We start from the raw sequence: 24,920 nt of genomic DNA, 5'->3' as shown, positions 1-24,920 counted from the left end.
ATTTACACCACAACAGTTGAATTATGCAATTTTGTTTTTTGCAATATCAGTGGAATTTGCCTTTAAAATTTTAAGCTAATTTTAGTGCACAATCGCTATTTATTTGCCAATATTGGAAAAAAATAACATATAACATTTGCAGAGGCAACATTTTTTAGTATTTTTCCCAACATAGTGCATTCAACAAATATGCAGTGACTTCATTAAAACATGCACATGTATGTTCTCTGTAGACGATGTGTTAACTTCTTTTCATGTCAACAAAACATCTGCATGACCAGTGAGTGGAAAGGGAATCTGTAATGAAGTGGACTGTGAACTGCTAAAATAGGCCCATAAACCTTAAGTATCTGTTGAGCAACCATAACAGCCGTGTTGTGTCACAAGAGGCGCCGTGTTGCAGCTACTTTTAGAGCCAACTTCACTTTTTCCCATTAAATTACACCATCACTAAACTTTAACAGGACAAATGAAACAGACATTTCCTCATTTCATACCCCCAGTCAACAAAATCCCCTCATAAATAAAAAACAAACACGACAAAATTTATAACATTTTATTTATTAAGAGTTAAATATGGTACAGGGATCACAGCAGAGGACAGAAAGCATGTAAGCAGTAATATTCCAAATAGCTTATGTTTGTGGGTTATTTCATATACTATTTTTTTTAATAGTGCTGCACTTCAGAGAGTATGGGCTTAAGAAGGGAACCTGGAAAAGCTGAAGACCATTTTGAGTAGTTCTCAATTCATATAAAGCGAAGTGGTATCATATTTATGTTGTCTCTACGTATTGCACAGAACCCTTGGTCCTTCAGTGAGGGGCTTGACACAGGCCCGAAAGGAAGTGTTAGATATGAAGGAGGTTTTCTAAGGTTTCTTAATCATGAGGAGCAAATCAAAGTTTAATGTCTTAAAAGCAACTTTAATGACTACTTAACAAAACTACTGTACCTCCTGTTAAGCCCACACTTTCTAATGCAACACAGCATTTGAGATCCAGCTACACTGGCAGAGCAGAAAAGAAAATAAGTGGTTATTTTTGGAGACTTTTATGTTCGATAAATACTTTTTGTGATGAATATTTGCCATATTGCATTCAGGTAGTACTGAGGAATGTCTCAGTCTCAGTCTGAGCACCCACAGCAGAGCAGAATGGGTGCATCTCCCCAATGCAAAACAAACGCATGTTCAGATTAAGCCTAATACACTGTGGCACACTTAATGCACATGGTTATGAAGCAGTTAAATAATAAAGTGTGCAAAATATTGTGCTATTTGTTTACCTATTCCATGAATAGACATGCTGAATCATGCCAGTTTTGGCTACTTTCAGATGACAGCTGCATGTTCGGCATTCTATATGTGGGGAAAAGTTATGCTTCTTTAACAATTCTGTATCATATCCCACTGGAAGTAACACTGCCTTTAAAGCTAGAAATAAAGAGGAAATAAAATACACTTGATATACCATGACATTAGTAAATGCCTTTTTTAAAAGGTTAGACAAAGGGTATTGTGTGCTGGGCCAATGGAACGCACTCTCTGCTAAAGAATCTGTCCTCTTCAGGGTGTATAGGAACAACTCATTCAATAAAAACAAGCATCCTAACATGTGCAGGATTTAAATAAACATTCACCTTCTTTCCCACCGCCCCCAAAGAAAAAATATATTTGATTCTATACATATGCACCAATCTGGTCCATTTCATTATTCATGACATTTAGATCAAAAACTTGTTCCACCTGTTTGGCACTCCTTTTTGGGAATTCTTAAGGTACATTTACCGTGTACAGCTCAATTCGTCACCAATGTGTTAAGGGATAGTTGCCCCGAAAGCTTATTCTCAGAGAACAAGTACTTCTTTAACAATCTAAATAGTGAAAGATTAGAGAGAGACCCCCGACCCTACAGACGTGAAAAGTAAGGCAATTGAAGATATTGTGTGCGATGATCAGCAATTCAGTGGGTCCACCAAAGGATTAGTGAAACTGATGCAGTTTTCACATCTAAAAAAGAGAAAGTATGTTGCTTTACTTCTTCTATATTTTTCTCTCCAACAGGGTAAATTATAGTTTAGCTCAGATTCTTCAGCTTCAAAAGCAACAGTAACTCTTACCTTTATAGGTGCTGTATGTAGCCACTTTTCCTTGTCTGCATCCAGTTTAAGACAGGAAAATAAATCACATACTGCGGGAAAACCAAGTCTGTCCTGTAACACAACAGAAAAATAAAGTTTTTATTTGCACCTTTTCAAGTCATATATTGCTGATGACTCAATGGTTCATCCTAAAAACAAACGACTACCTAATAAACATAAGCTAATATTATTAGTCTTACACTATTACTTAATGCACTTTCCACCATTATGAATATCCACTGGCCTTACCTGTGCATTGGCTCGCTTGCGTAGCAGCCACTTGTCCTCCTCAGACTCTGTGCTGGCTGGCTCTGGGGTGTCTGGCTTGGACGTCTCTGTGCTGCTGAGTGTTTTCTCTGGCAGGACCCATGTCTCTGGCTGCAGAGGTTTGTGGAAGGGGCTATCGGTCTCTCTGACTGTGTATTTGAAGTTGAAGCTCTTCTCCTCACCTCTGGGAGTACGTGGTGACACCCAAGCCGAGAGGGAGGATAAGGCCGGGTTGCTGGTGCTTTTGCTAGGATGAAGCCAGGCCTCCAGAATAGCCTGCACCTTCTGCTGCTGTTCATGCTGCTGGAAGATGGCCGATTTGCTGGCAACGTTCTTGTCCACGGGCACGCCGTTCTTATCTCTGCCTTCTTTCTTGAGGAGCCAGGCACTCAAGGCCTCTTTCCCACAGTTATCATCACACACGCACTGAGCGAAGCTGGCACAGGTTTCATTGGCTTTGCATGTGGTCTCCAAAGGTATGGTCTGCTGGAGCCACATTTCAATGGGGGCAAAGGTGACAGGAGAGGCAGCTGGAGTGCTGGTGGCCGAAGGTGGGGGACTCTTCAGGCACTTGAGCTTACCCAGGTTCTCAATCTCCACAGCCTTGGCGCGTGTACCACAACAGGAGCCGCAGTCCGACTTGGGGAGCCACTCGCTGGGGGAGAAGCTTTCATGGAAAGGTTTGAAAACCTGCTTCCAGCGGTCTGCATCCAACACAGGGTTGCTGGTGTTTGGGGTGATGAGCCAGTCACTGAGTACCTCCATGTCAGCAATCTCCTCGTCGTTCTCCATCTGAAGTCCCTCTTCTTCCTCCACATCCAGGAACTCGCTCTCGTCGATCTTCTCAATGGAGAAGGCAGAGCTACCGCTGCTAGCATTGCTACTGGTGCGCTCACGTAGGGGCGACTTCTCCTTCAAGAGCCATGCTTCTAGATCCTTGAGTTGACCCCATGCTTTTTGGAAGTCGAAAAGGACAAGTGGGCAGTACACCTGGAACAAGAGAAAACAAAGTGAACTTCTGCAAAGTGTAAGAACTACACCGGTTCCTTGAGTGTTAATGATCAAATAAAATAGTGGCTAAACATAAATAAAACTTGACTCATTATATAGGGCCAACTTCCTAGACATGAATTAAGTCCCAGTCTTGAACTGTATTGCAGTGCCAATGTTGAATTAACAATGTAAATTCTTTTTAGTGAAGAATGAAGCTTAGTCTGCGTCTGGGAAACCGTGAAGAGAGCATCTTTAATACAGTGGGCCAGTAAGCCTAAAATGCTCGATTAGCAGATTAGAAGTGCTGATTCAGGATCAGATTTATGTCTTATTTACGATCTTACTGGCAGAAACAGATCCTAAATCAGCACTGCTAATCTGAGAAGTTTCATGAATACGGGCCCTTATCTAAAACACCAAAGAAAGAGGTCTAACCTGGGGTTTCTCCTTGGGAGCCATCAGCCAATCCTGAGGGTTCTTACTGGACTGGTATCCAACTGGAGTACTGGTAACAGGGCGGCTGCCAAGAAGCCATTCAGCAAGAGGCGCTCCCCATTCCGAGTCCAGCTTCTAAACAAACAAAACAAGTAGGCATTTATGCAGTAACATGACTAAGTGGGAGATTCCGGACGTAACAGCAACATTATCTACTGATATTTACAGGAACAACAAAGACAAACCTGTCTCTTGGCAGTGACGGGGCAGGCCTGTAAGAGCCAGTGTCTCTCAGCGGAGTTCGAACTTTGAGCGGTCAGACTGGGAGCAGGAGTCTTGACCATCTGCTGAAGAAGGGACAGTAATGAGGGTCACACGACTTTAGAGGCCAAGTTCAGTGTAGCACATTCCATTTCCATCAGCCGAGCTAGGAACGGCTTTAGAGCTGACAACTTGTACTTGATGTAAAGCCAATGTACACACAGAGCTAATAATAATCGCTTTGTTACAAGCTGTATCTAAAAATAACATTTCTATAAAACAGTATGACACTGAACATGACAGTGAATCATAGCTTAAATGCTTGGTTAAATTACTTCACAGGTTAAAGACTAACAATCAATAAGACAAGCAAAAACACAAACTGCAGATTCCCCTGAAATGGATCAGAAACTGATTCTGAGTTTGAGGCTCCTACAAACCTGGGTGGAAATGGTCCCAAAAGACGTGATAGCCTGGCGCAAAGAGCGAGCATCTGCTTCGAAACTCATCTCTGGTGTTTCTTCGGGAGACAGATTCAGACCAGAAAACCTGCAGAGAATCCAAGTATTAATGCTTCTGAGCGCCTCATCTCTGGGATATACATAAGTCAGAGCTATACACAGTGGATATACACATGCGGCTGTGTATGATTAAATCTTGCCTCTTTAAACAGAAGGTAAAGGGATGGGTTTACACCACTACAGAGACTCTATTGAACAGTCGCGTCTGTAAACAGTAATTTGGCCTGATGGGGCAAACATGCCAGCTAAGCTAAATCCAGAAAAAGAGTGCAGGCTGAGCTGTGGCTTACTTCTCTAAGCAGCTAGTTAGCTGGTTGGCAAGGTCGTTGCTGTTGGAATTCTCCAGTTGATGAATGAGAATGTCAAACTGGCCCCGGAGCTAAAAAAGAATAGACAAAAAAAAAAAAGGATCAATCATGGATTTACTTTTAGTATCACAGCAAGAACAGAATGAACTGGACAACCTTTCAAGGTCAGAAAATCGCCATAATGGCCTATTAGTACATTGCATCATAGAGAAGGGGGGGCACAAAATTGGAGATAAGCCTGTACTGTATGATAACAGTTCTAGATTTATGACAGACAGACCCAGTGGAGTTGCTGTAGCTGTTGCTGTAGAGCCTCTTCTTTCAGCTGCTCCACCAGATCGATCTGCTCCAGCAGCCAGACCTCCCGAGAACGCAGGGTCTCCAGATGTCTACTGATACAGCTGTGCAGCTGGGACTTCACCTAAACACAAAGAGAGGCATTAAGAGAAATTTAGAGGAAGAGAAAACGGTAGTTAAACTCAAGACGACTGAAAGTGACGACGAAAGCAGGTAAGTATATATGAAAGAAGAAGTTCCACATGTACAAGCACACACACATAATGCTGCAAAGCCTTGAGAAGTCCGTGCCTGATTTAATCTCCTGCAGTCGTTAGTAAGAAAAGGTCACGGATGTGTTACATATTGAGAGCCAACATGTCTCCAAAAAGCAATTGACCAAAACAGCAATGGTCCTTGTCCAGTAAAGATTCATGAAAAAAAACTCTCTTATCATGAAAATACCTAGTTTTCTTCCAGCTAGATGGGCTTGTGAAGAAATCTGCCACAAGTCCCACACGCAGACAGGACTAACAGGAATCTCCACCAGCGTTAGGTCAGAGGAGACACGCACTGGTCCAAGGAGTCGCTGAATATGAAGCTAAATATTTACCTACATCCTATTTATAGGACTGGTGTTGATGATTCTCCTTGGCTGTCACGTTTAACTGTGATCTCAGCCCACCACTTCCTATAGACATAAATCTTCTGTTCTTATAACTATGACGACCAGGTAGCAATTATTAACCAAGCCAAGGCCACAGAGGCATTGTAATGGTATTCTAACGGACAGGTCTTACCATGCCCATCCACATCACAATAGTAAGCTCAAGGGTGTGGGTGAAGGAGCGGTTATTGCGTCATGTGCATGGGTATTAGTCCTGTATTTGCAATGAAATACCCTCTTTCTCTTGCAGTCCCGTAAAGAATTAGCCAAATGGCCTGCATGGAAACCTCCTGAACAACAGTGTTTACAGCAGAAGACACAAAAGACTAAGCTGGCAGTGATCGCAGATCACTGAGTGAAGCTGGAAATCTTTCCAGTGGTGAATCAAATGGAGACACACTCTAAACATCTCTCAAAAATAAGTGAACAGGTGGATTTCCTGGGAGAAATAGCTGAACTGAAGGCCTTTAAAAGAGGATCAGCAGTATTTTTAAGAAATGCTTAGCCTCTCACCTCTCTTGAGTTACCCCTGAGCTGTGCCTCAGCCTTCATCACCCCAGCAATGGCCTCCTCCAGCTGGGTCCGGGCCTGAACACACTGCCTCAGGGCAGTGTTTTCTTTTTCCCCTACTGGTGACATGCTGCAGAGAAATGAGAGTCATTAGGTTCATTTTCTTATTCTGTTGTCAAAATTAAAAGAACTACAGACAGTCAAAGTGTCCAAAGTATTTAAACATACTACCATTGAACAATTTCAGTTCCAGTGTATGGTGATGAATGCATAGTTGACATTAACACCAGTTTGGAAAGTTAATATTTTCAAAATCTACACAGTATTTTGGAGACTAAGTACCTTTGCTTTACACAATACATTTTAGACACTTCCAATAAATGCTGGCCATTCAGATTAAGGCATGGTCACTGGTCCTAACTTTAAGTGAAAGGTCTTAGTTAAAAAGCTGCTTAGGGCCCTGACAGACTTGCAATAATATCTGACTTTGATACAATAATCCAAAATGCAATATGGATTAAACATAATAAAAGCCTCTACGTGGTGAGTCACCTTGTAGTTATTCACACTTAGCCACACTATTTGACAAGAAACATTCAAGGAACCAAGGACCTGTTACACTTGGCAGAAATTTCCTTTCTGCTTTCTCCGATAAGAAACTTTACTTTCATGCAAGGCTCACTTTCTGTTTCTTGAGAATCAGCATACCAGAGTTTTTGGGGTTTTTTTAATCATGCAGTAAAACAGTCTGACAAAACCATCTATATATGTCCAGAAATCTGCATTTCTGTTTGAGTTCTTTAATTTGAGATAAACATAAACTATGTTCAGTTTTTTAGTAATGCAGACAGCATGGAACACTTTCACTCTCCATACTGCAAACCAAGTCCTACAGTGAACTTCGCATAATGCCAAAATAGTAAACATTACAAAATAATCAGCGACATTCAGAGGAAATCCAAAAGTTTGCTTGGTTTTGCATGACCTAGCTATAAAAGATGTAGCAACGTGGATGACTGGCTGCTTTTGATACGTCTTATCTTCTGTGTGAGAGTGCGTGCATGTACAAGTCCAGATTAAGCGAAGCCTCAGGTACAAAGGGCCCATGACATTTTAGTAATATTTTAATTAATGCTGCTGATTATCTGATTGAAAATTAACTAACAACGTAAAACTGAAACATATTTGATCCAAGTTGCTGTTTAGACTGAGCATCTTTGGTTAAACGTAGATAAACTAAGAAGGTTAAGATAAAGTTTACAGCACTCTTAAAAAGACGGGTTCTATGTAGAGTGTTTAAGGTTCTATATAGAAGAACCTTAGATAAAAGATAAATGGTTCCTTAGATTGATGGAGAATGTGTCATAAATATGGTTCTATATAGCACTGAAAAAAGTCATGCTATTCTTCTAGTTATTACCATCGTAATAACAGCAGAACCACTCAAAAAAGGTTCTATATAGGATCATATAGCTTACAACACATTCTCCATCAATCTGAAGAACCATTTCACCACGAAAAGAACCACGTATGCATGGAAATAGTTCTTTGAGTGTTCGTGGTGCTATCTAGAACTACTGTCTTTGCCAACGATCCCTTGAAGAACCTTTTAAAGAGCCTGGCTACAATACAAAACGTCGACTCTGCTGTCACAGGCGCCAGAATGTAACTTAACTGCTGCAGTATTTAAGGTGGAACGGAAAAATTAGAACAAGCAGTTGGCGAATGGAAATCAAGCCTCGTGCGATTTAGCGTGGCGTTATTTCTGCTATAAACGCGCATTTGGTCGACCTTCAGGTGCTCAGTCTACATTAACTATCGCTCAAAATGAGACATAACGTAAAACATCGAGCTTAAAGGCTGCTAGAAAATAACTCTTCGCCTGATGAGGTCAAATGGTTGCCTGCTAAGTTTAGCCACCTAGCTAGGTTAGTTAGCTGTAGCTTTGCTAGCGCATGAAAGAGTCCATCGCTCTCATAAACAGGTTCCTGTTCGTCCATACCTCCTCTGGTCCGATCCAATACGCTATGACAGTCAGATAGATCCGAGTTAATGATGTATTGATCCCAATAAAAGTTTGCCACTAGCTTAATTGTCGGCTTTCATGATTTTATGTGAGCCCCGATGCGGCGTAGCTCAGCCCACAGCTCGGCTCAGCCCCCTCCACCACTGCCGAGGCTCCGATCTGCACGTACGCAGTCTGACAGACTGGGGCCCAGACAGGGGGGGTCACACAGCACAGACAGAAAACAGGCCAAACACCGCTGACACAGTCAAAAGAGACGAAGTGCCAAAGACAAAGTTCCATGCAGTTTGGTGTTTTAGGGACATAACGACTTGAATTTGTGAATTCTGTATCTTTTTTACAGTTTTTTTTTCTAGTATGTGTACATTTTGCACAGTCCTTTTGTAGTTTCCTCTGTAATCTTACAATCTGTGAATAGTTCACAGTCGACAGCCCGTGTCAAATCATGGCTCTATGCCCATATAGAATTTTTAACACTTCAGTTATCATATTAAATGCAGTCTTTAAGTCACGTTGTTGTTTTTTTAGGATCCATATGGAATAAAGGGAGTTATGGATGTAGTATGTAAACACTGTTCAAATTTCAAAGCCTACGCAAGAAATCTTGTTGACATGTTACTACTAGGTTGATTGTTCTAATGCATTTATTTCCTGGGTAATTCTATAAGGACTCTTATCGTGAAGGCAGGGTTAGCCCGCTGGCCACGTTTATGGTTGTGGTCGACTTAAGGCGGTGTGGTGCCCAATCTCACATCCCCATCCTAATCTTTTAAGAGCTTTTGAACTCGAGTTATAGGAGTTTAAAATAGCGTCTCATGTACGTTCATGACATCAGTGAGCATGAACAGCCAATGAGCTGCTGTTTGCCAACCAATCAGCACTGAATAGCAGTAATGTTAACATCTTGCTGCTCGAAACCCGTTTGGCGTAAAAAAGGAGATATTTAGGTACGTTTTTTTTGCTTTTTTAGTGAAATACGTCCTTCTACTTTCTAAATTAAAGGAAAGTTCTGGGCGAGTGACTAGAAACTATTTGAACTTTTTGTTTTAAGCTGTTTAGCTCCATTTACTCTCATTCAGTGAGGACTCGCTCACGGGCGCCCTCTAGCGTTATGCAGTCACGTTTTTGGTATAACAAGGGAAATAGGAAGAGGCCAGGCTCCTCATAAACCAGCTCTGATTTTACTTCCCCTTGTATTCACAGTGTTATTAGATAAATCATGCACATCACTGCTGTCAATCAACAACTCTGGGATGAACCTCTAAAGGCATAGGTAAATATCTATTTGCCCGTGTTTTTATAAACTTAAATGTATTTGTAAACAAACCCAACAAAGCTGCCGCACAACTGAATTAAAACAGTGACACATTTCACTGTTAACTGTACTGGCTGGCATGGTAAAGAAAATGCGCTAACTTGCTAACTCCGAGGGTCCGTGGGAAGCGAAATCAGGACACGGATGTGAGATTGGGCTTCACAACGGCCCTGACCAATGCTGACTTAATGTGATGCTTGCTGGACTTGAAACAATGCGAGACGTTTTGTCTGCAGAACATCACCACGTCACATGACATTAAAATCTCGCGGGATCAAGACAGCTGCAGTTTTTGAAGCCAGGCGCTGCAGTTGCTCTCCATCCGCTGCACAAACTACAACACACTTTTGTGATGTCAGAACATCTCCCGTGTTGGCTGGAATCTCCGATGACAAACATGACGTGTGTCACATATGTTATGTTTTTATTCTAAGAACTTCAGATCCATTATCTCCTAGGGTTATCTCTCCTAAATGAGATGCCATTTATTTGTTTACCTCCTTCTAGCAGCTCATTTTGTACATACAGCCACAATAAACTATAGTTTTTATTTACAGGAAAAAAGCTGGAAAAAACCCCAAAAAAACATTTAAAATTGTAGCGCTGGAGTCTGCAACACAAAAGGCAAACGCCACAAGATCGGCCGCTGCTGTGAGCTCAGTAGGGAAAGTACAATGTGTCCGACTTGACGGCAGTGTTTTTATACCCCACCCCTGCAGTTTACGTTGAACATCACGTCAGCCAAAGTCAGGCTAAATTGAAAATGAACGCAGCCTATGTGTAGATCAGGAAGAAAGCTGAGAGAGTATGACGTAGCAACGCATCAAGCAAACAGTATTGCTTATGTACAGCGTGGCTGCAAACAGCTGGTTAATAAAGCACTACAACTTGTGCAAAAGCTGTGTCTCTTTAAATAGGGGAGAATGCAACCATACAATTCTCCAACCACTCCATACAGTCTATATATGGAAACTAAACTGCAAAGAAGGTCCAAAGAAAAAGTCTACGTCAGATTCATGACGTGCTCTTAAACCACAGAATTGTTTGCACCTTTGTGCTATTGAGCGTGTGTAGATTCTGTTCTTATCTAAGAACAAATCCCACATGAAAAAACACTGGTGAATCTGAAAATGTTTGTGAAAACTGCATAACTGGGTTTTAATGGTTAGTGAATGAGGCCCAATGTTTTCATGATGTCAATTATGTTTATCTATATATAAGCAAAAACAAGTATGAACTGTTTATATAAGTATTTATAACCAACTGTTCAGCTTACAGCAGCTTACATACATACATACATAAATGTTTATATATATATATATACGTATACACAGTTTTACAACCATCTACAAACAACTGACATTATGCGCTTTATGTACGCAGCAGAGCATAACATTAAGAAACGTCTTCATCAACGTCCCATTCCTGATTCAGGTCTGCAGGACTAGTGTTATTAACTGTCATTTAAAAAGTGCGCTGTTTGGGCCGTGTGTCGTGATTCCCCTAGTTCCCCTGACAACGGCTTGCAGATGGAAGACAAGGGCATTTGAGCATATTTAGCTAGCTACACTGATTTTCCATTAAATTAGCCAAGAATTATTAACGTTTCCTATTCCCATTCACAGAATTCAGTACACTGACGCTAGAGAAACATTTACAGGCTTAAGATAACAAATGACAAACAAACAGCTCTCCAGCGCTCGGTATATACTGTTAGGTTAGCTAGCTAAGTTAGCTACCGCTTGCTAACTTTGGCTAACGAACCTTTGCCGGCATTTAAATGGAACAGTATTATATTAAATGTCACCTACCGGTATTCTTGCTTCGGTATCAGTCTGTATCTGGATGACATCAAGAATATATAATTCGCTAAACAAACTGGTTTATAAGGATGAGAATTAGGCTAAACAAACTAGCCGGTGAAAAACCTTGACGAGCCGGTATGTAAATGTCAAACGTGCTGAAGCCGTAGAGCTGCAGCTGCAGCGCTGGATGCCCCCAAGGACCGCAGATTGCTAACAGTCGTGCTTGCGCAACCTACAGATAAACGTTGTGTCCGTATGATTAGTAGATCGCCGCATAAGTGCTGCGTGTAGGTCACTCGAACGCACCCGTAGCCATTCTGCTAGTGTTGCGGCGACACCTGGTGGTGGCAAACTGTTTCAGTTTTTATTTTTATAATTTTTTTAATACCAGAAATTCAGTTTGACCAGGTAGTGCTAGCAAAATATGGAATTTGAAATCGGATTTTAGGGCCCAAATTAAACCTTTGCTAGTGTACACCTGTATACACTGGCTGTTTCAATGTAGCACTTTCTATAGGATAGGACTATTATGTTATAAACACACGCACACACACACATATATATATATATATATATATATATATATATATATATATATATATATATATATATATGTGTGTGTGTGTGTGTGTGTGTGAGGAGTAAATCAGGCAAAAGGGGGGAATAAATTCCATGTTTTATTAAATCACCAGCGATTCAGAACTCTAAATAGAGGAACACTAAAAACCATGGTATGCAGCTTGCCCCAACTTAAAATACAATAATAATTTCATGATTTACGTGTGTTATAATCTTAACTGTGAAATGAAAAATGAGTTTTGTTACATAAGTAACATAATAAGAGCTCAACAGGCTGCACCAGCAGTGAGTTGGGGGGTATCATGGTTCAATCTTCTGAAACCACGACACGAGACTTTGGATGTTTGTTTGTTTAATGGTTTCGGTCTCAGTTTTATTTATGTAATTGTTACACTCCCTAACACACACACACACAGAGCAATATATATTCCAGTATGAATTCTGTTTAAATATAGTGGCTTTTCATATACAAATATTTTTTTTCAGTGTGTTAAAATGTTTTGTGCTCCACTCCTGATTTTTGACATTGTTCACCACTACAAATAAAGTGCTGAAGCCATACAAATGACAACCAATAGATTGATTATTGCATAATCCCCATGTGAAGATATTGTACATATCAGTTTGGAGTTTTAATTTATATTGGAACATCCATAAAACTGTTAAAATAAAGCTGTTAATGTTTTTTAAGGTAAAAATGGCTGTCCTGTAACTGTGCAACGTGCAACAGAAAATCATAGTAGTGACACTAAATGCTGGAGAAGCTTTGTCTGGTGTAAAAGTGCTTATAGTACACGATCTGATTTTTAAACTTTTTGAGACGTTTCTTTCATGAGACACTGATGTTGCTATGAAGAGCAAATATTTATGGGTGATGTTTAGAACAATACAAGTGCCTATAGGTGTTTTAGGCCACATGTGTGACCAAATCCTGGCACACTAAAAAGACTGTTTTATTATTATGTAGTTCATTTACTACATAAAATCCAAGGCCTGTTTTATATATTAGTAAAGAACACCATGGTTGTATTAGTATGAGAGCCATGAAAAAAGCATGTCATCCAACATTCCTGATCACCTCAGTTGTGACAAGACAGCGTGTGATGTCACATTAATATGAATAATATTTGAATATGCAAATTAAGCAATGCTATTCAGTCTCACTGATCTGACTGTCCAGTAGCTTCAAGATTGCAAAACGTGGATGGACGTGGTATCTCTCCCCATTCTAGGACACTTTTCTTGTCCTCTCATAGAGGATGTGGTCCTATGAATGCTCCTGAGGCTTTTTAGTCACAGGCATCATAGTATGAACACACACACACACACACACACACTCTCACACACACACACACACACACACACACACACACACACACACACACACACATCGTCTAAACCGCTTATACTTCTGGGTCGCGGTGGGGTGCTGGAGCCTATCCCAGCTGTCATTGGGCGGAAGGCAGGATATAATATGAACACGTTACAGAATTACTATTCCTTTGCTAAGATCTTTTTTAAAAAAGTAAAAATAAATAAATAAAAAAATGTAAAAAGCATCGTTTTAAAAGAAGCAACCACTGATTTAAGTGAAAAAAAAACCATATTTAATAAGCTCTATTTACGCTGAAAATAAATCGGTGAGTCCCAAATACATGGTTATGTGAATATTACGTGCACTTTTTATTATACTTTATTATGTTTTGTTTTTTTGTTTATTTATTAATATTTTCAGGCGCCCTAACAATCTCGACAGACGTTTGCATGACGTCACCCACTGTACGGCGGCGATCACGTGACTCGGGTGTTCGAAGCTTCAGTGAACCGACACAGCAGATCAGAGCTTCATTCACTCCTCTGATGTGGCATGTAGCTGTTTACATCTGCCGAGGCGGATCGTCCCGATTTAAGTATCTTCCTCTGAGACTGTAATGCGTGTCAGTGTCGCTGTATAGCTGTATATATATAACTGTACAGCTGGTGAACTTATAGAGCAGCGCAGAACCACCATCTGCTAAAATGTCGGCGTCGGGAGGAACCAAAAACACGAATACGGAACCGTGGGGTGGCTTTGATGACAACATTATCATCCAGGTAACCCGGCTAACGCTAGGTAGTCGGAAATCTCCAGCATGAAACGTAATTAAATGATGTCGTCTCGGTTTAAACGCCACAAGCTTTGTTTCTATGGATGAACCTGGAGCGATGTCGTATGAAAAGTCTGTGACGTAACATTAGCTGAGTAGCTAAGCTAGTCGGTTAGCTTGAGCTGAGGATCCAGCAGGCCCCCCCGGAAATGAGCGGCTTAGGCACGAGAGGACCTTTTAAAAGAAGTGCTGCATTCAAAATTCCACACTAGGTTAACTAAGCTACCAAACTAAGCGTCAAAACCAGGACGCCACCATTAAAAGTCCGTTCATTAGAATAGTATGCGAAGTGCTGGCTAGTAGTTATGCGGTTTTGGACGCAGCCAAGCTCTCCTTTCACTTCCATTCATCTCGGGCTTTTTTATCAGTCCAGAAATACAAGCACTCCTGGGCTGTTTTAGGTCACCTTGAAAAATGCCAAAAAGTTAATAAGATTAATTTATGAAAATGGTTTGAAAGACCCTAGGGAGTTGTAATTATGCCCCTCCCTCCTTTTTTGTTTTGGGTTACTTGAATTTGCGGACTGCTTTCGGTTTGTGTTAAGTAAACAAGTGTGCACTGCATTGCCATGATTGTTTGTTTGTGCATTGATTGTAAAATAAAAGAAAGGCTTTAGGTCAGATTATGGCCCTGTCTTCTTCAGAGACTGGACTGTCTGCCATTTCATCCACAGGCTTGACCATCACTTTATAACTTCAAAATAAACGTTTATATACGATAGTATAAAAAATTTAATAAGGCTGGTACTCGAAAGACTGAGCTGTAATATTTGAAGTAGAACCTGTAATAATAATAATAATAATAATAATAGTGCAAAGGCTCCAGTGCATAATAATAATTGTAATAGCAATAATAATAATAAAATAAGTGTTACTACAGTAATTTACATTTGTTATTGTTCATTTATTTATTTGTTTATTCTGTAATCAGTATTGTAATACATGTTTAGTTGAGGCTGTTTATTTTCGCTGTGTTCTCTTGTTGTTCTCATCTCTAATTCTACAGTATATTTTACACAACTAAAAGGAGGAGAAAGTAGTAACTAAAATTTGTTTTGTGGTGAAAGTGTGCTGTCGTGCTGAATAGATGTGATGATTTATGTTTCTTTTAACATGTTTACTAAAATTTACTGGGCAACTTCTACAAACGGGGTGGTAATTTGCACCGTATGCTTTGGATTTGCATCATTTAGGTGCCTGTGCAGTAGAACACACGTTCCTGCTATGCACCGCCATGAGAAGCCCATCGGGAAGTGACATGATTGATCTCACCTGGTCCCCACTGAAAACAGTGGGATGACTGGGTCCAGCTTAGATATACTGTCAAAGGAGGACTTGTGGCCTCATACTGTGTCATTTAATGACCACAATAAATGTAAAAAAAGTTGAAAAAGAATCTTTATATAATTGTCATATATATATATATATATATATATATATATATATATATATATATATATATATATATATAATTGTTGGCTCTGACATTGGTAGCTTTTAGTTGATAGCATTCACCCTCCACTGTACTATAAACCTACCCTGGGTCTGATTACTTACCACTTTGTGCCCCATCTACCTTATAGGTCCACTACATACACTAGGTAATTACAGGCTGTAGACCATTTGTTATCACTCCCAATATGTCAGTCTGCCCCATTCATCACTGGTTTGTTTCTGACCAAGACACCTCTGTTGACCCAATATTTTTAGGTGTTTTAACAGTATCAACACAGCTGTGCCACTGACCATGATTGGGTGCTGAATGTACTGCACAGTCATGCTTAGTGTCACTGCTAGCTTGAGACTAGTTCACCCAAACATAGTGGTTCTGTAGTCAGAAACTGATTAAAGGATGGTGACAACAAATCGTCCATCAAAAGATGGACTACAGTCTCTAACTGTACAAGGTGGACCTGCAAGGTTTGAGTTTCTAATAAAGTGTCAAGCATCTTGGACTAATATGCTTGAGCTATGTCTTACTTTTTTAAGATCACAACTCCTAAAAATGATTGCTTAACAAGTGATGTTATTTAGCTTTATTTCTCACCTGAGTACCTTAAAATGATTACATTTCCATAACCATAAACATCCTCGTTACATTAAATTATAATTTGATTTTAGGGCAGTGGCTCTGCAGTAATAGACATGGAGAACATGGATGACACCTCTGGCTCCAGCTTTGAGGACATGGGGGAGATGCACCAGCGTATGAAGGAGGAGGAGGAGGTGGCGGAGGAGGCTGCAGCTACAGAAGAGGACACCGGAGAGGATGGAGAGTTCCTTGGCATGAAAGGCCTCAAAGGACAGCTAGGCAGACAGGTCGCCGATGAGGTCAGCTGTAGCATGTAACCCTGAATGACAACATACAAGTGTTAACGTTATTACTGTGTTTCCCACATGTCTGAAATAAACCTGGGAGAAGCGTTAGACAACAGAAATGTTAAAAAAACAACTGATATTGTGTCTCATGTCTCATGTTATCTCAATATGACCTACACAAAAGAATATAAAATATTTTGGAATTTGTTAAAATTGGAATAAACTGACAAAATTTACTTAGGGTGCTGCATTGTGGGAAAGACTGTATTAGTTCCCACTAAAGTCTGCGGTCCTCCTTTGCTGGCTTCTTATCGTAGGCTTGTGGTGTCTTATGAGGTTCATGTGAGCTGTATTCTCAAGCAAAGATTAAATACGCAGCTTAAGGCGACTGCTGATCTTCTGGCAATGTCAAGTGAAAGTTGCAGTCATGCTCCTCTGCAGGGAAAACATCTGGTACATACCGCTGGTGAACTTTGCTTAAAAATCACCAGTCATATTAAGTCACATCAGATGAATGAAGGAGAACTCTGGTATTAGCTTGTGTAGAGAGACTCCCACAGTAGAAGTAGGTAATATAATGATATTTTATAATTACTGTGATAAATGTTACTATCAGGATAAGCAGTATGCTTTTCTGAGCATATTGTGAATGCCATCATTACTTAAAGAACCATGGCCAACTGCATGTTTCTCTTCAAAGAGAACATAAATAGTCCTTTTTAATTGGTTTCAGTGCAGAACAGAGTGTGAAATCCGTTTTCAAATCTAGTGCTAGTGCATTGTGTCCATGTCAAAATATCCTGATATGTATTTTGTATCGTGCAAATGAGATGATATTTTTGCCATATCACCCACCTCTACTTTTCTTGATACAGTATTGATTCACTATTTATCTGTGTGTGATATAAAGTTGTGTATTATTCATGTTCCTTTCATTCATACAGGTTTGGCAAGCAGGGAAGCGGCAGGCCTCGAAAGCCTTTAACCTCTATGCTAACATCGACATCCTTCGACCTTACTTTGATGTTGAGCCTATTCAAGTGAGAAACAGGTAAGGTCCATTTAACAAGCCATGTAAGCATGTTTGAGAGTGTTTGTGATGAGGTATTTTCATTAATAGTACACATTTCTTATACAGATTAATTGAGTCCATGATTCCTCTCCGAATGATTGCTTTTCCACAGGTAAGCATGTTCCACTATTGCTGGCTGCTATTTAGGAAAAACTGTTTTTTTTTAATTAATAAATCATGTCATGGTGCTTCTTAGAGCCTATTTAAAAAGGCTTAGTAGGGACTCATCACTTTTACAATAAATATGAATAGAAGAGCTCTCCCCAAACACATGGTTTCCTTTCATAGAAAGTTGCTGGAGAGCTGTATGGACCAATGATGCTGGTGTTCACTCTGGTCGCCATCCTCCTGCATGGCATGAAGACATCGGGCACAGTCATCGTAAGCAAAACCTTTTATACACGTCACATGTAGCCGCACCAGTTAGAATTTCTTCTGAAGGTTTTTCCATACTTCATGCATTTAGTCCCTCCTGGAGTTCAGAATGAAATACTGTGAATTTTAGTTATTATTACTCTTTCTGAGGCACCTGCTGCTATGAATAATGTTGTTTCCTGAAACAGAGAGAGGGTACTCTGATGGGCACTGCCATTGGAACCTGCTTCGGCTACTGGCTGGGGACGTCCTCCTTCATCTATTTCTTGGCCTACCTTTGCAATGCTCAAATCACCATGCTTCAGATGCTGTCTTTATTGGTAATCACAGTCTCCTGAAAGGGACGACATTCAACATGTTTGCATGATTTATGTTCGTATTGAAGTGGTGGACTATGACTTTTTCAAACTCTGTCACCATGTTTGCAGGGATATGGTCTCTTTGGCCACTGTGTGGTCCTTTTCATCACCTACAATGTCCACTTTCACTCCCTCTTCTACATTCTGTGGCTGGTGATTGGAGGACTTTCTACGCTTCGGATGGTAAGGAGAATGTCAGGTGATACCTAAATAAAGCCATAAAGGTTTGATGGACTGTTAATGTACTTGTTTTCTCAAAAGTTAATCCATATAAATAATTTGGCCAAGATGCTGCTAATGTAAATGTGGTTCAGAGTTGAATGACCCTAAGCAGTAAACTGGATGAAAAGCAAAAGTCTATCCTTCATTTATTTAATTTCCCATAAAAAAGTGCAAGTTATTCATATTTGGGAGATATTTATAAGAATATTAGATATAAGGTAATTTTCTTACATAAAGAAGGGGAAAGTCAAAAGATAATCAGTGAAAAAACAGGAGTTTACAAAATGGCTAAAAGAAATAGATTCTTAACAAGAACTGGAAGACCATCAACATACTCACCGTCAGTTAAACAGTACTCAAGACTTCCATCTTTGAGAGAGAGAGGAAAATCAAGCTCCACTCTTGCTTCAGAAAAAAAAAATCCACAGGTGTTTCTGTCCATCCTTTACTGTGAGAAGACAACTCAGTGCTATGAGTCTGAAAGGATGTGTAGCTGTCAAGAAGACCTTACTGAGAAAAGGAGACAGATAAAAGGAAGAAAATTTGCAAAACCAACAAAGAAGCTGTTGGTGTTCTCAGAATAATGTCCTGACCACCCCAAAATCCAGACCTCAACATCACTGATTGTATTTGGGATTACTTCAGTTGTAACAAGCAGAAAATGCAAGCGACTTCTAAGACTGGACTTTGAAGGTGTAGAAAAATATTTTTGCAGATTTCTTCACAAAACTGAAAGCAAGTCTCCCAAAAAGAATAAAAGCTGTAATGAAGCTATGGTTGGACACAATAGATTATATAAACACTAAATAAAAATGGTAATATGTATAGTTGTTGAGGCATCTTTGTGCTTTTCTTTTATATACATATTTTCGCTTTTCTCCTGACACTGAAAAATTCATAATTTGTACTTAACGGCTGTTTTAACTGGAAATTACATAAATGAAGGGTGGTCTCTGAGATCTGCAATGCGCTATATGTGCAGTGCAGTAATGGCAACACTTTCAGGGGCGATTCAGTCTTTTTTCTGTCCTTCCCTGTTACTTTCCCAGGTTGCTGTGCTGATCTCTCGTACAGTGGGTCAGACTCCTCGTCTCATCCTGTGTGGCACCCTGGCTGCTCTCCACATGCTCTTTCTGCTCTACCTGCATTTTGCATATCACAAGATTGTTGAAGGTAAGATGCATGTGCTGGTTCCTGAGTCCAAAATGTGCACAGTGAATGAGTAATAAGTATGTAACCACAATATTTAGTCACTGTTCAGAAGTGATCTTGAAAAGTTACTTAGGGTTTTGAACTCGTTTAGTGCTATATTGTACAAGAAAATTCACTTTGGTCCCGCTGAGCAACCAAATAATGAAAGTGGTTTCTCCAGAGAATAGCTAGGCATTATTATGACCTTGTGATAATAGAGTTCTTGTCTTTAGTCTATTCTTTAGTCTAATTTTAGAAACAATTATGTTTCCTTAGACTCAAAGTACCTAAGTCTTTTTTTGGACTGAATTTCTGCAGTTTATCACAACTGGGTCAGGTTTTGAGGACTTTTTGTCAGTCTAAAACTTCGTACCGCCAGTATCATTTTCATTAATGTTTAAATATATTTACCAGCATTTATAAAAACTCTGAGGTTAGTGTTGTATGGTGCCCTGAATATTTCCTATCATCAGCGGTTGTTTTGAACATTTACTGGCCATTGACAAACAATATCCTTAACTATTTTTCATTTGTTTTAAACTTGTTTGCTGCATATTTGAAACCCAAATTCAGTTGCTATTACATTATGTTATTCACATGCTATATTGTGACTTTTATATTGTTATGCATCAATAATAACCAAGTATTAATACCACATTTTTTTATTTTTTGTGTGAAGGGATCCTGGACACCCTAGAAGGTCCCAATGTCCCCCCTATCCAGAGAGTGGCCAGAGACCTACCTAACTTGGCGTCTGTTGTTGTGAATGCCACTGTGAAATCTGTGGCTGCAATTGTACACTCACAGTGATCACATGGTTAGTACCAGTGCTTCCTACCTTGGTCAAGGAAGCTGGTTTGGGTGTGCATGAACTGGACAAAAGAGACTGACATGGGAGTTCATACCTAGTGCCCTTCCTAAGCCTAAAAGTCCAGTTGTCAGTTGAATGTCATATGTCTGCCATGATGATGGGCATAAGATCATAGGTCACAGTGGCAAAAAGTGGATCTTGATCTCAGTCGTTTTTGAGAGGCAATACTATTTTTACAAACCTTAACTGTTATTGCTCTCTGTGGTCAACTCTTGTGGAAAAATTCAGTTGCGCAACAGAAAGAAATTGCTTGATATTGGTATTTCTCACATCAGACACATTTAATTATCTGCAGAAAATAGCAACACTAAAGACTAGACTTGTTCATGTATGTAAAGTGCCCTAAGCTTTTCCCCAGATGATCAATGTGCATTCACATGCAAATTCATTTAAAGGTGAAAGGGATAGAACCTCACCTTCACAGCAAGTGCATTTTAGTTCATTTTCAGTTTAGCTGTTTTGTAAACATCAGCTCTTCTCTAATATTGTGCAAGGACTTTTTAAAGATGCTTTAGAACAGGCACGTCAAACTGGGTTCCTTCCGGGCCACAGCTCTGCGGAGATTAACGTTTTTCATCGCCTAATGCTTTGAATTCAGTGTATGAACGTTTTTCTAATTAGTTGATCAGCTGATTCGGGTCTGTGGAATGAGGCAGAATCCTGAAGTCTATGGAGCTGTGGCCCGCAAGGACCGGAGTCTGACACGTTTGCTTCACAAGCAACAAAAACAACCGTGGCAAATTTAAGTGACTCTCATTATGTTAACCTGTTTAATAAGATCTACATAAGATAAACATTAAGAAGCTTACTCTCTGCCTCTTTATTATCTTAAAATATAGTTCAAAGACCTGCATATGTTTACATATATGCAGTTGTAATAGAGAAGCTCTTCCTTTGTCAGTCATTCCACCTGTGCATCCTCACAATTTGTCTAATTTACATAGACAGCTGAAGGTGTTTAACTTCTGGGCCACTTTCTTTAACCTCTGAGATATCAAATGTTTTTGGGTTGGGGACATTTTGAATGAAGCCTGTATCTACAATTACTGTTATCTTGGTTAATAAGAGCAATGCAATGGTGCAGAAATGCAGTGATGATTCAGATTTTTCTTTCTTCTTAATGGTGCATGAGTTTTTTTTAAAAAAAGTTTTTGTTTTACCCAGCCATTATATGTACTGCACTCTGGACTTCTGTTGGGAACACTGGGTAGAGGTCTGTGGCTATCAATACTTGCTTGTTATTTTGTCACTTTATGTGAACTTTCTATTTATAGGGTTATTGTACAGAAAAAAGATGTAGAATCAAAAATAAAGTATTAAAAACACAAGGCTAACCTGAGAGCATTCTTGTTGAGCTGTATTACTGTAATATAGTTATTGTTTATAGTGCATTTTTCATACTCAAAGTGCTTTACAGTGAATTTGTAAAATAAGATTACTGTTAAAGTGTTCAACAAGGAGGGCTGGATTATATATGTAGTTGAAGTTCACCTTTATGTTCCAGTAGTAAAGCTGTCCGTTCTACTGAAACTTTAATATTCCCTTTACAACTCCCAGCTGAGGAAGTTTAAAACAGCAAACTATTGATTGGGTACAATGCAGTGTGCTTTACTGTTTCATTTCAACACCAAAAGAAGGATAAACACTGACCCTTATTCATCAAAGTTACACAAGAAAGCGTGCAGAACTGTCTGCCTTTAATGATGCACTAACTACTGTGTTTGATTCATGAAACGTTTAGATGACGTGGAAATAAGCAGAGGTTTGAGTGCAAATGATGAAGCAGCTTCAGTGCGTGAAATCAAGCGCCAGCACCTTGTTTACATACCATTTACATGAAACGTGTCCTAATTCATGCAGATGTTTCAGTAGGGAGCCCATAAAATGACCGCGATCAGTGACTCGTGAGCCAATGGCTCATAGGCCAAGTTTGAGGGCTCGAAGGTGGAGTTTGAGGTGGAGTGGTGAGTGCACTGCTCCCACCTACTGACCAAACTTTAGGAGGTTAAAAAGGTATGTAAAAAGAATGAAACGTGAAATAAACAAAACATCTTACTTTAATAAGACGGTGGAATAATAATGATAATAGTGGAATAATGTGATTGTGTAGTGTGATAATTTTCCTAAAATAACATATTTAAACGCTGTATAATTGCAGTGTATGAGATGCTTCTGCACTAGCTGTTTCTTGCATTTGGAATTTGTGAGCGGTCTTAGTAACGTATAACACAGCCGCAGTGTAAAATGTCTTTAAATGTCACATAGAATAGTTGCAGCATTTGTTTATACCAATATGCATGTAAAATAAGTACATTACCTTTATACTGTATTGCCATCTCAATAAATTATTACTATTTTTCTATTTTTATTCTTATTATTGGTGTTATAGAGGATTTTGATAATAGTTTTGGTTAACTGCAAATCAAGATGTGGCCAAAGATGTGGGTGAAATTGGTTATGTTATGATCAGATTTGACCATAAACAACTTTGATGCCCTCGCATCAGTATAAGCTGAGATCGGTATCAATGCCCAGAAACAGTGTGTAGTAATCAGTAAAATGTAAGACTGATTTCTTTCTTTGTTTTTATTAATCAATTGAATGTTTCAGGTAGTGAAACAGGATCCTGGGAGAAACTCTAGAGAATAGCTATTGATTTCAGCTGCCACAGCGTGTGTCCTAGTCCAGGTCACACCTGAGCAGTTATATATAATTTGTTAGAAGAACATATGAGCAGAAGGAGATTAGAGAGGAGGCAGTGGTGAGAAGGTGCAGGCCATACAGGCTGGGTAGAATAAACCATTTCTTTTATCTCTCCTCTGAGCGCTGCTGAATTCAGCTGTGTTTGTGTGCTATAAAAGAATCAGGGCTCACATTTCACTGGCCTCCTCAGGGGAGCCACTAAAGAAGAAGCCTCACTACTAGACACGCTCTCTGCGGTACTGTATGACCCATATCTCCCACCACATTCTTGAGAGGTTGTCCTGGAACTGAAGAAGAAACTACATGCCTGTGGATCAGTTACAAATATTGTTTGACGTTCTGTTCCAATTCTATGGGAATTTAAAGGGATGGTCAAAAAAATTGCACAATTTTGTTCTCACACCAAAACGGACATTTTGTTTTATATCATTCCATGTTCACCTCTTTAGTTTTGTAGTGGAACTATGAAGATAATAAAAAATGATGTATGGTACTGTGCCAAAGTCAGAGACCTCTCACCATTTAATTTCCAGTCAAAACAGCCACCAAGTACAAGTTGAAGTGTCAGAAAAAAACAGATTTGACAAAACAATTACACAGAGGTGTCAGCAATTAAATATAACATCATTTTTTCAGTATTTGCCTTTATTACAGCTTGCATTCTTTTTCAGGACACTTGCTTTAAGTTTTAAAAGAAATCTGCAGGAATGTTTTTCAAAGAAGTTGATTGCATTTTCTGCTTCTCGTGAGTAATCCAAGTAATCCAAAACATTTTCCTTTGACTTCCTCCTTCTTTATGCAATTGGATTATTTTATATTCTAATCTCCACAGAAATATATCTTGTACTTCTGACTAGAAATGGAATAAATGAAAGGTGGCCTCTGACTTTTGCACAGTGCTGTACACTTCCAGTATGTTTTAGCTACATTAGCCCTGTAGCTGCAGTGCAAAACTATAGATGCAAACTTTACACATGTCTTAGGCTCAATCCTATTTCACCCCTCGCCCCTACCACTTAGGCCTTGCCCTTCAGTTTTGTGTGTTCACGCCAAGGGGTAGGGTGTCCCGATCTTTGTTGAGATAGGGTGAAGGGATAGGGCGAAGTGTTAGGGCTACACGGCCCTCAAAATGGACATTTTCAGAGACACACTCCAAACTGAGTGATGTGAGGGGAAAAAAAGAAAAGCTTGCAAGATGGCAGCGCGAGCGACCATAGAAACCAAATGTGAGTATTTCCTCTGTTAGAAATTACAGTAATCATTGTATTATCTTAGTTTAATGTCGTTTCAGTGTATTATGGTTGTTTTCTTCATAATAAGTATTTAATAATCGCTAGTAGTAAGCTGATGTGTCGGTAGCTAGCTAGCTAAATTTCCTGTTCCACCTTAAATGGTGCTAGAGTTACATTCTGGCGCCTCAGCTGTCAGAACTGCTTCACCATTTAAGGTGGAACAGGAAAATTTGAACAAGAAGCTGGTAAATAGCTGACTTCAGCTTCATATCACAGAGGAATTAGCGGTGGGCAATAATAAATAATTGTCACACCTCCCCCTTTT

At 39.6% G+C, this 24,920-nt stretch overlaps 2 protein-coding genes across 5 annotated transcripts; one reads left to right on the top strand and one right to left on the bottom strand.

The window, feature by feature from the left end:
* Positions 1-545: 545 nt before the first annotated feature.
* On the bottom strand, positions 546-11,702 carry ncoa4 (nuclear receptor coactivator 4). 4 transcript variants are annotated; one of them, XM_036573774.1, is made up of 10 exons: positions 11,533-11,702; positions 6,384-6,510; positions 5,208-5,348; positions 4,910-4,998; positions 4,539-4,647; positions 4,083-4,184; positions 3,838-3,972; positions 2,392-3,399; positions 2,122-2,214; positions 546-2,011 (listed from the first exon to the last, which is right to left on the bottom strand). In XM_036573774.1, the coding sequence occupies exons 1-10, from the start codon at positions 11,571-11,573 to the stop codon at positions 2,006-2,008; spliced, it is 1,851 nt and encodes a 616-aa protein (XP_036429667.1). In that variant the 5' UTR covers positions 11,574-11,702; the 3' UTR covers positions 546-2,005. The 4 variants fall into 4 exon arrangements, with proteins under 4 accessions (XP_036429667.1, XP_036429668.1, XP_036429669.1 ...); XM_036573775.1 differs by having other exon boundaries at positions 4,083-4,181; XM_036573776.1 differs by lacking the exon at positions 11,533-11,702 and adding an exon at positions 8,383-8,582 and having other exon boundaries at positions 550-2,011.
* A 2,209-nt stretch (positions 11,703-13,911) lies between these two features.
* yipf3 (Yip1 domain family, member 3) lies at positions 13,912-21,999 on the top strand. Its single transcript, XM_036573778.1, has 9 exons — positions 13,912-14,199; positions 16,373-16,582; positions 17,515-17,621; positions 17,709-17,754; positions 17,931-18,023; positions 18,206-18,337; positions 18,446-18,559; positions 19,648-19,771; positions 20,469-21,999. The coding sequence occupies exons 1-9, from the start codon at positions 14,125-14,127 to the stop codon at positions 20,597-20,599; spliced, it is 1,032 nt and encodes a 343-aa protein (XP_036429671.1). The 5' UTR covers positions 13,912-14,124; the 3' UTR covers positions 20,600-21,999.
* Positions 22,000-24,920: the final 2,921 nt, after the last annotated feature.

This window comes from Colossoma macropomum, unplaced genomic scaffold, assembly GCF_904425465.1.
Source record: "Colossoma macropomum unplaced genomic scaffold, Colossoma_macropomum, whole genome shotgun sequence".
Taxonomy (NCBI): domain Eukaryota; kingdom Metazoa; phylum Chordata; class Actinopteri; order Characiformes; family Serrasalmidae; genus Colossoma; species Colossoma macropomum.
The sequence above is the reverse complement of the archived record's forward strand: the minus strand, read 5'-3'. Positions and strand labels throughout refer to the sequence as shown.

Bases quoted from the DNA above. Each gene is read 5' to 3' on its own strand.
- yipf3 (XM_036573778.1), top strand. From the start codon at position 14,125: ATGTCGGCGTCGGGAGGAACCAAAAACACGAATACGGAACCGTGGGGT. The intron at 17,755-17,930 runs GTAAGCATGTTC...TTCCTTTCATAG, and splicing joins GAATGATTGCTTTTCCACAG to AAAGTTGCTGGAGAGCTGTA. The intron at 18,024-18,205 runs GTAAGCAAAACC...TTCCTGAAACAG, and splicing joins AGACATCGGGCACAGTCATC to AGAGAGGGTACTCTGATGGG.
- ncoa4 (XM_036573774.1), bottom strand. From the start codon at position 11,573: ATGTCATCCAGATACAGACTGATACCGAAGCAAGAATACCG. The intron at 5,349-6,383 runs GTGAGAGGCTAA...CTTTGTGTTTAG, and splicing joins TCAGGGGTAACTCAAGAGAG to GTGAAGTCCCAGCTGCACAG. The intron at 3,400-3,837 runs GTTAGACCTCTT...CTCTTGTTCCAG, and splicing joins CTCCCAAGGAGAAACCCCAG to GTGTACTGCCCACTTGTCCT.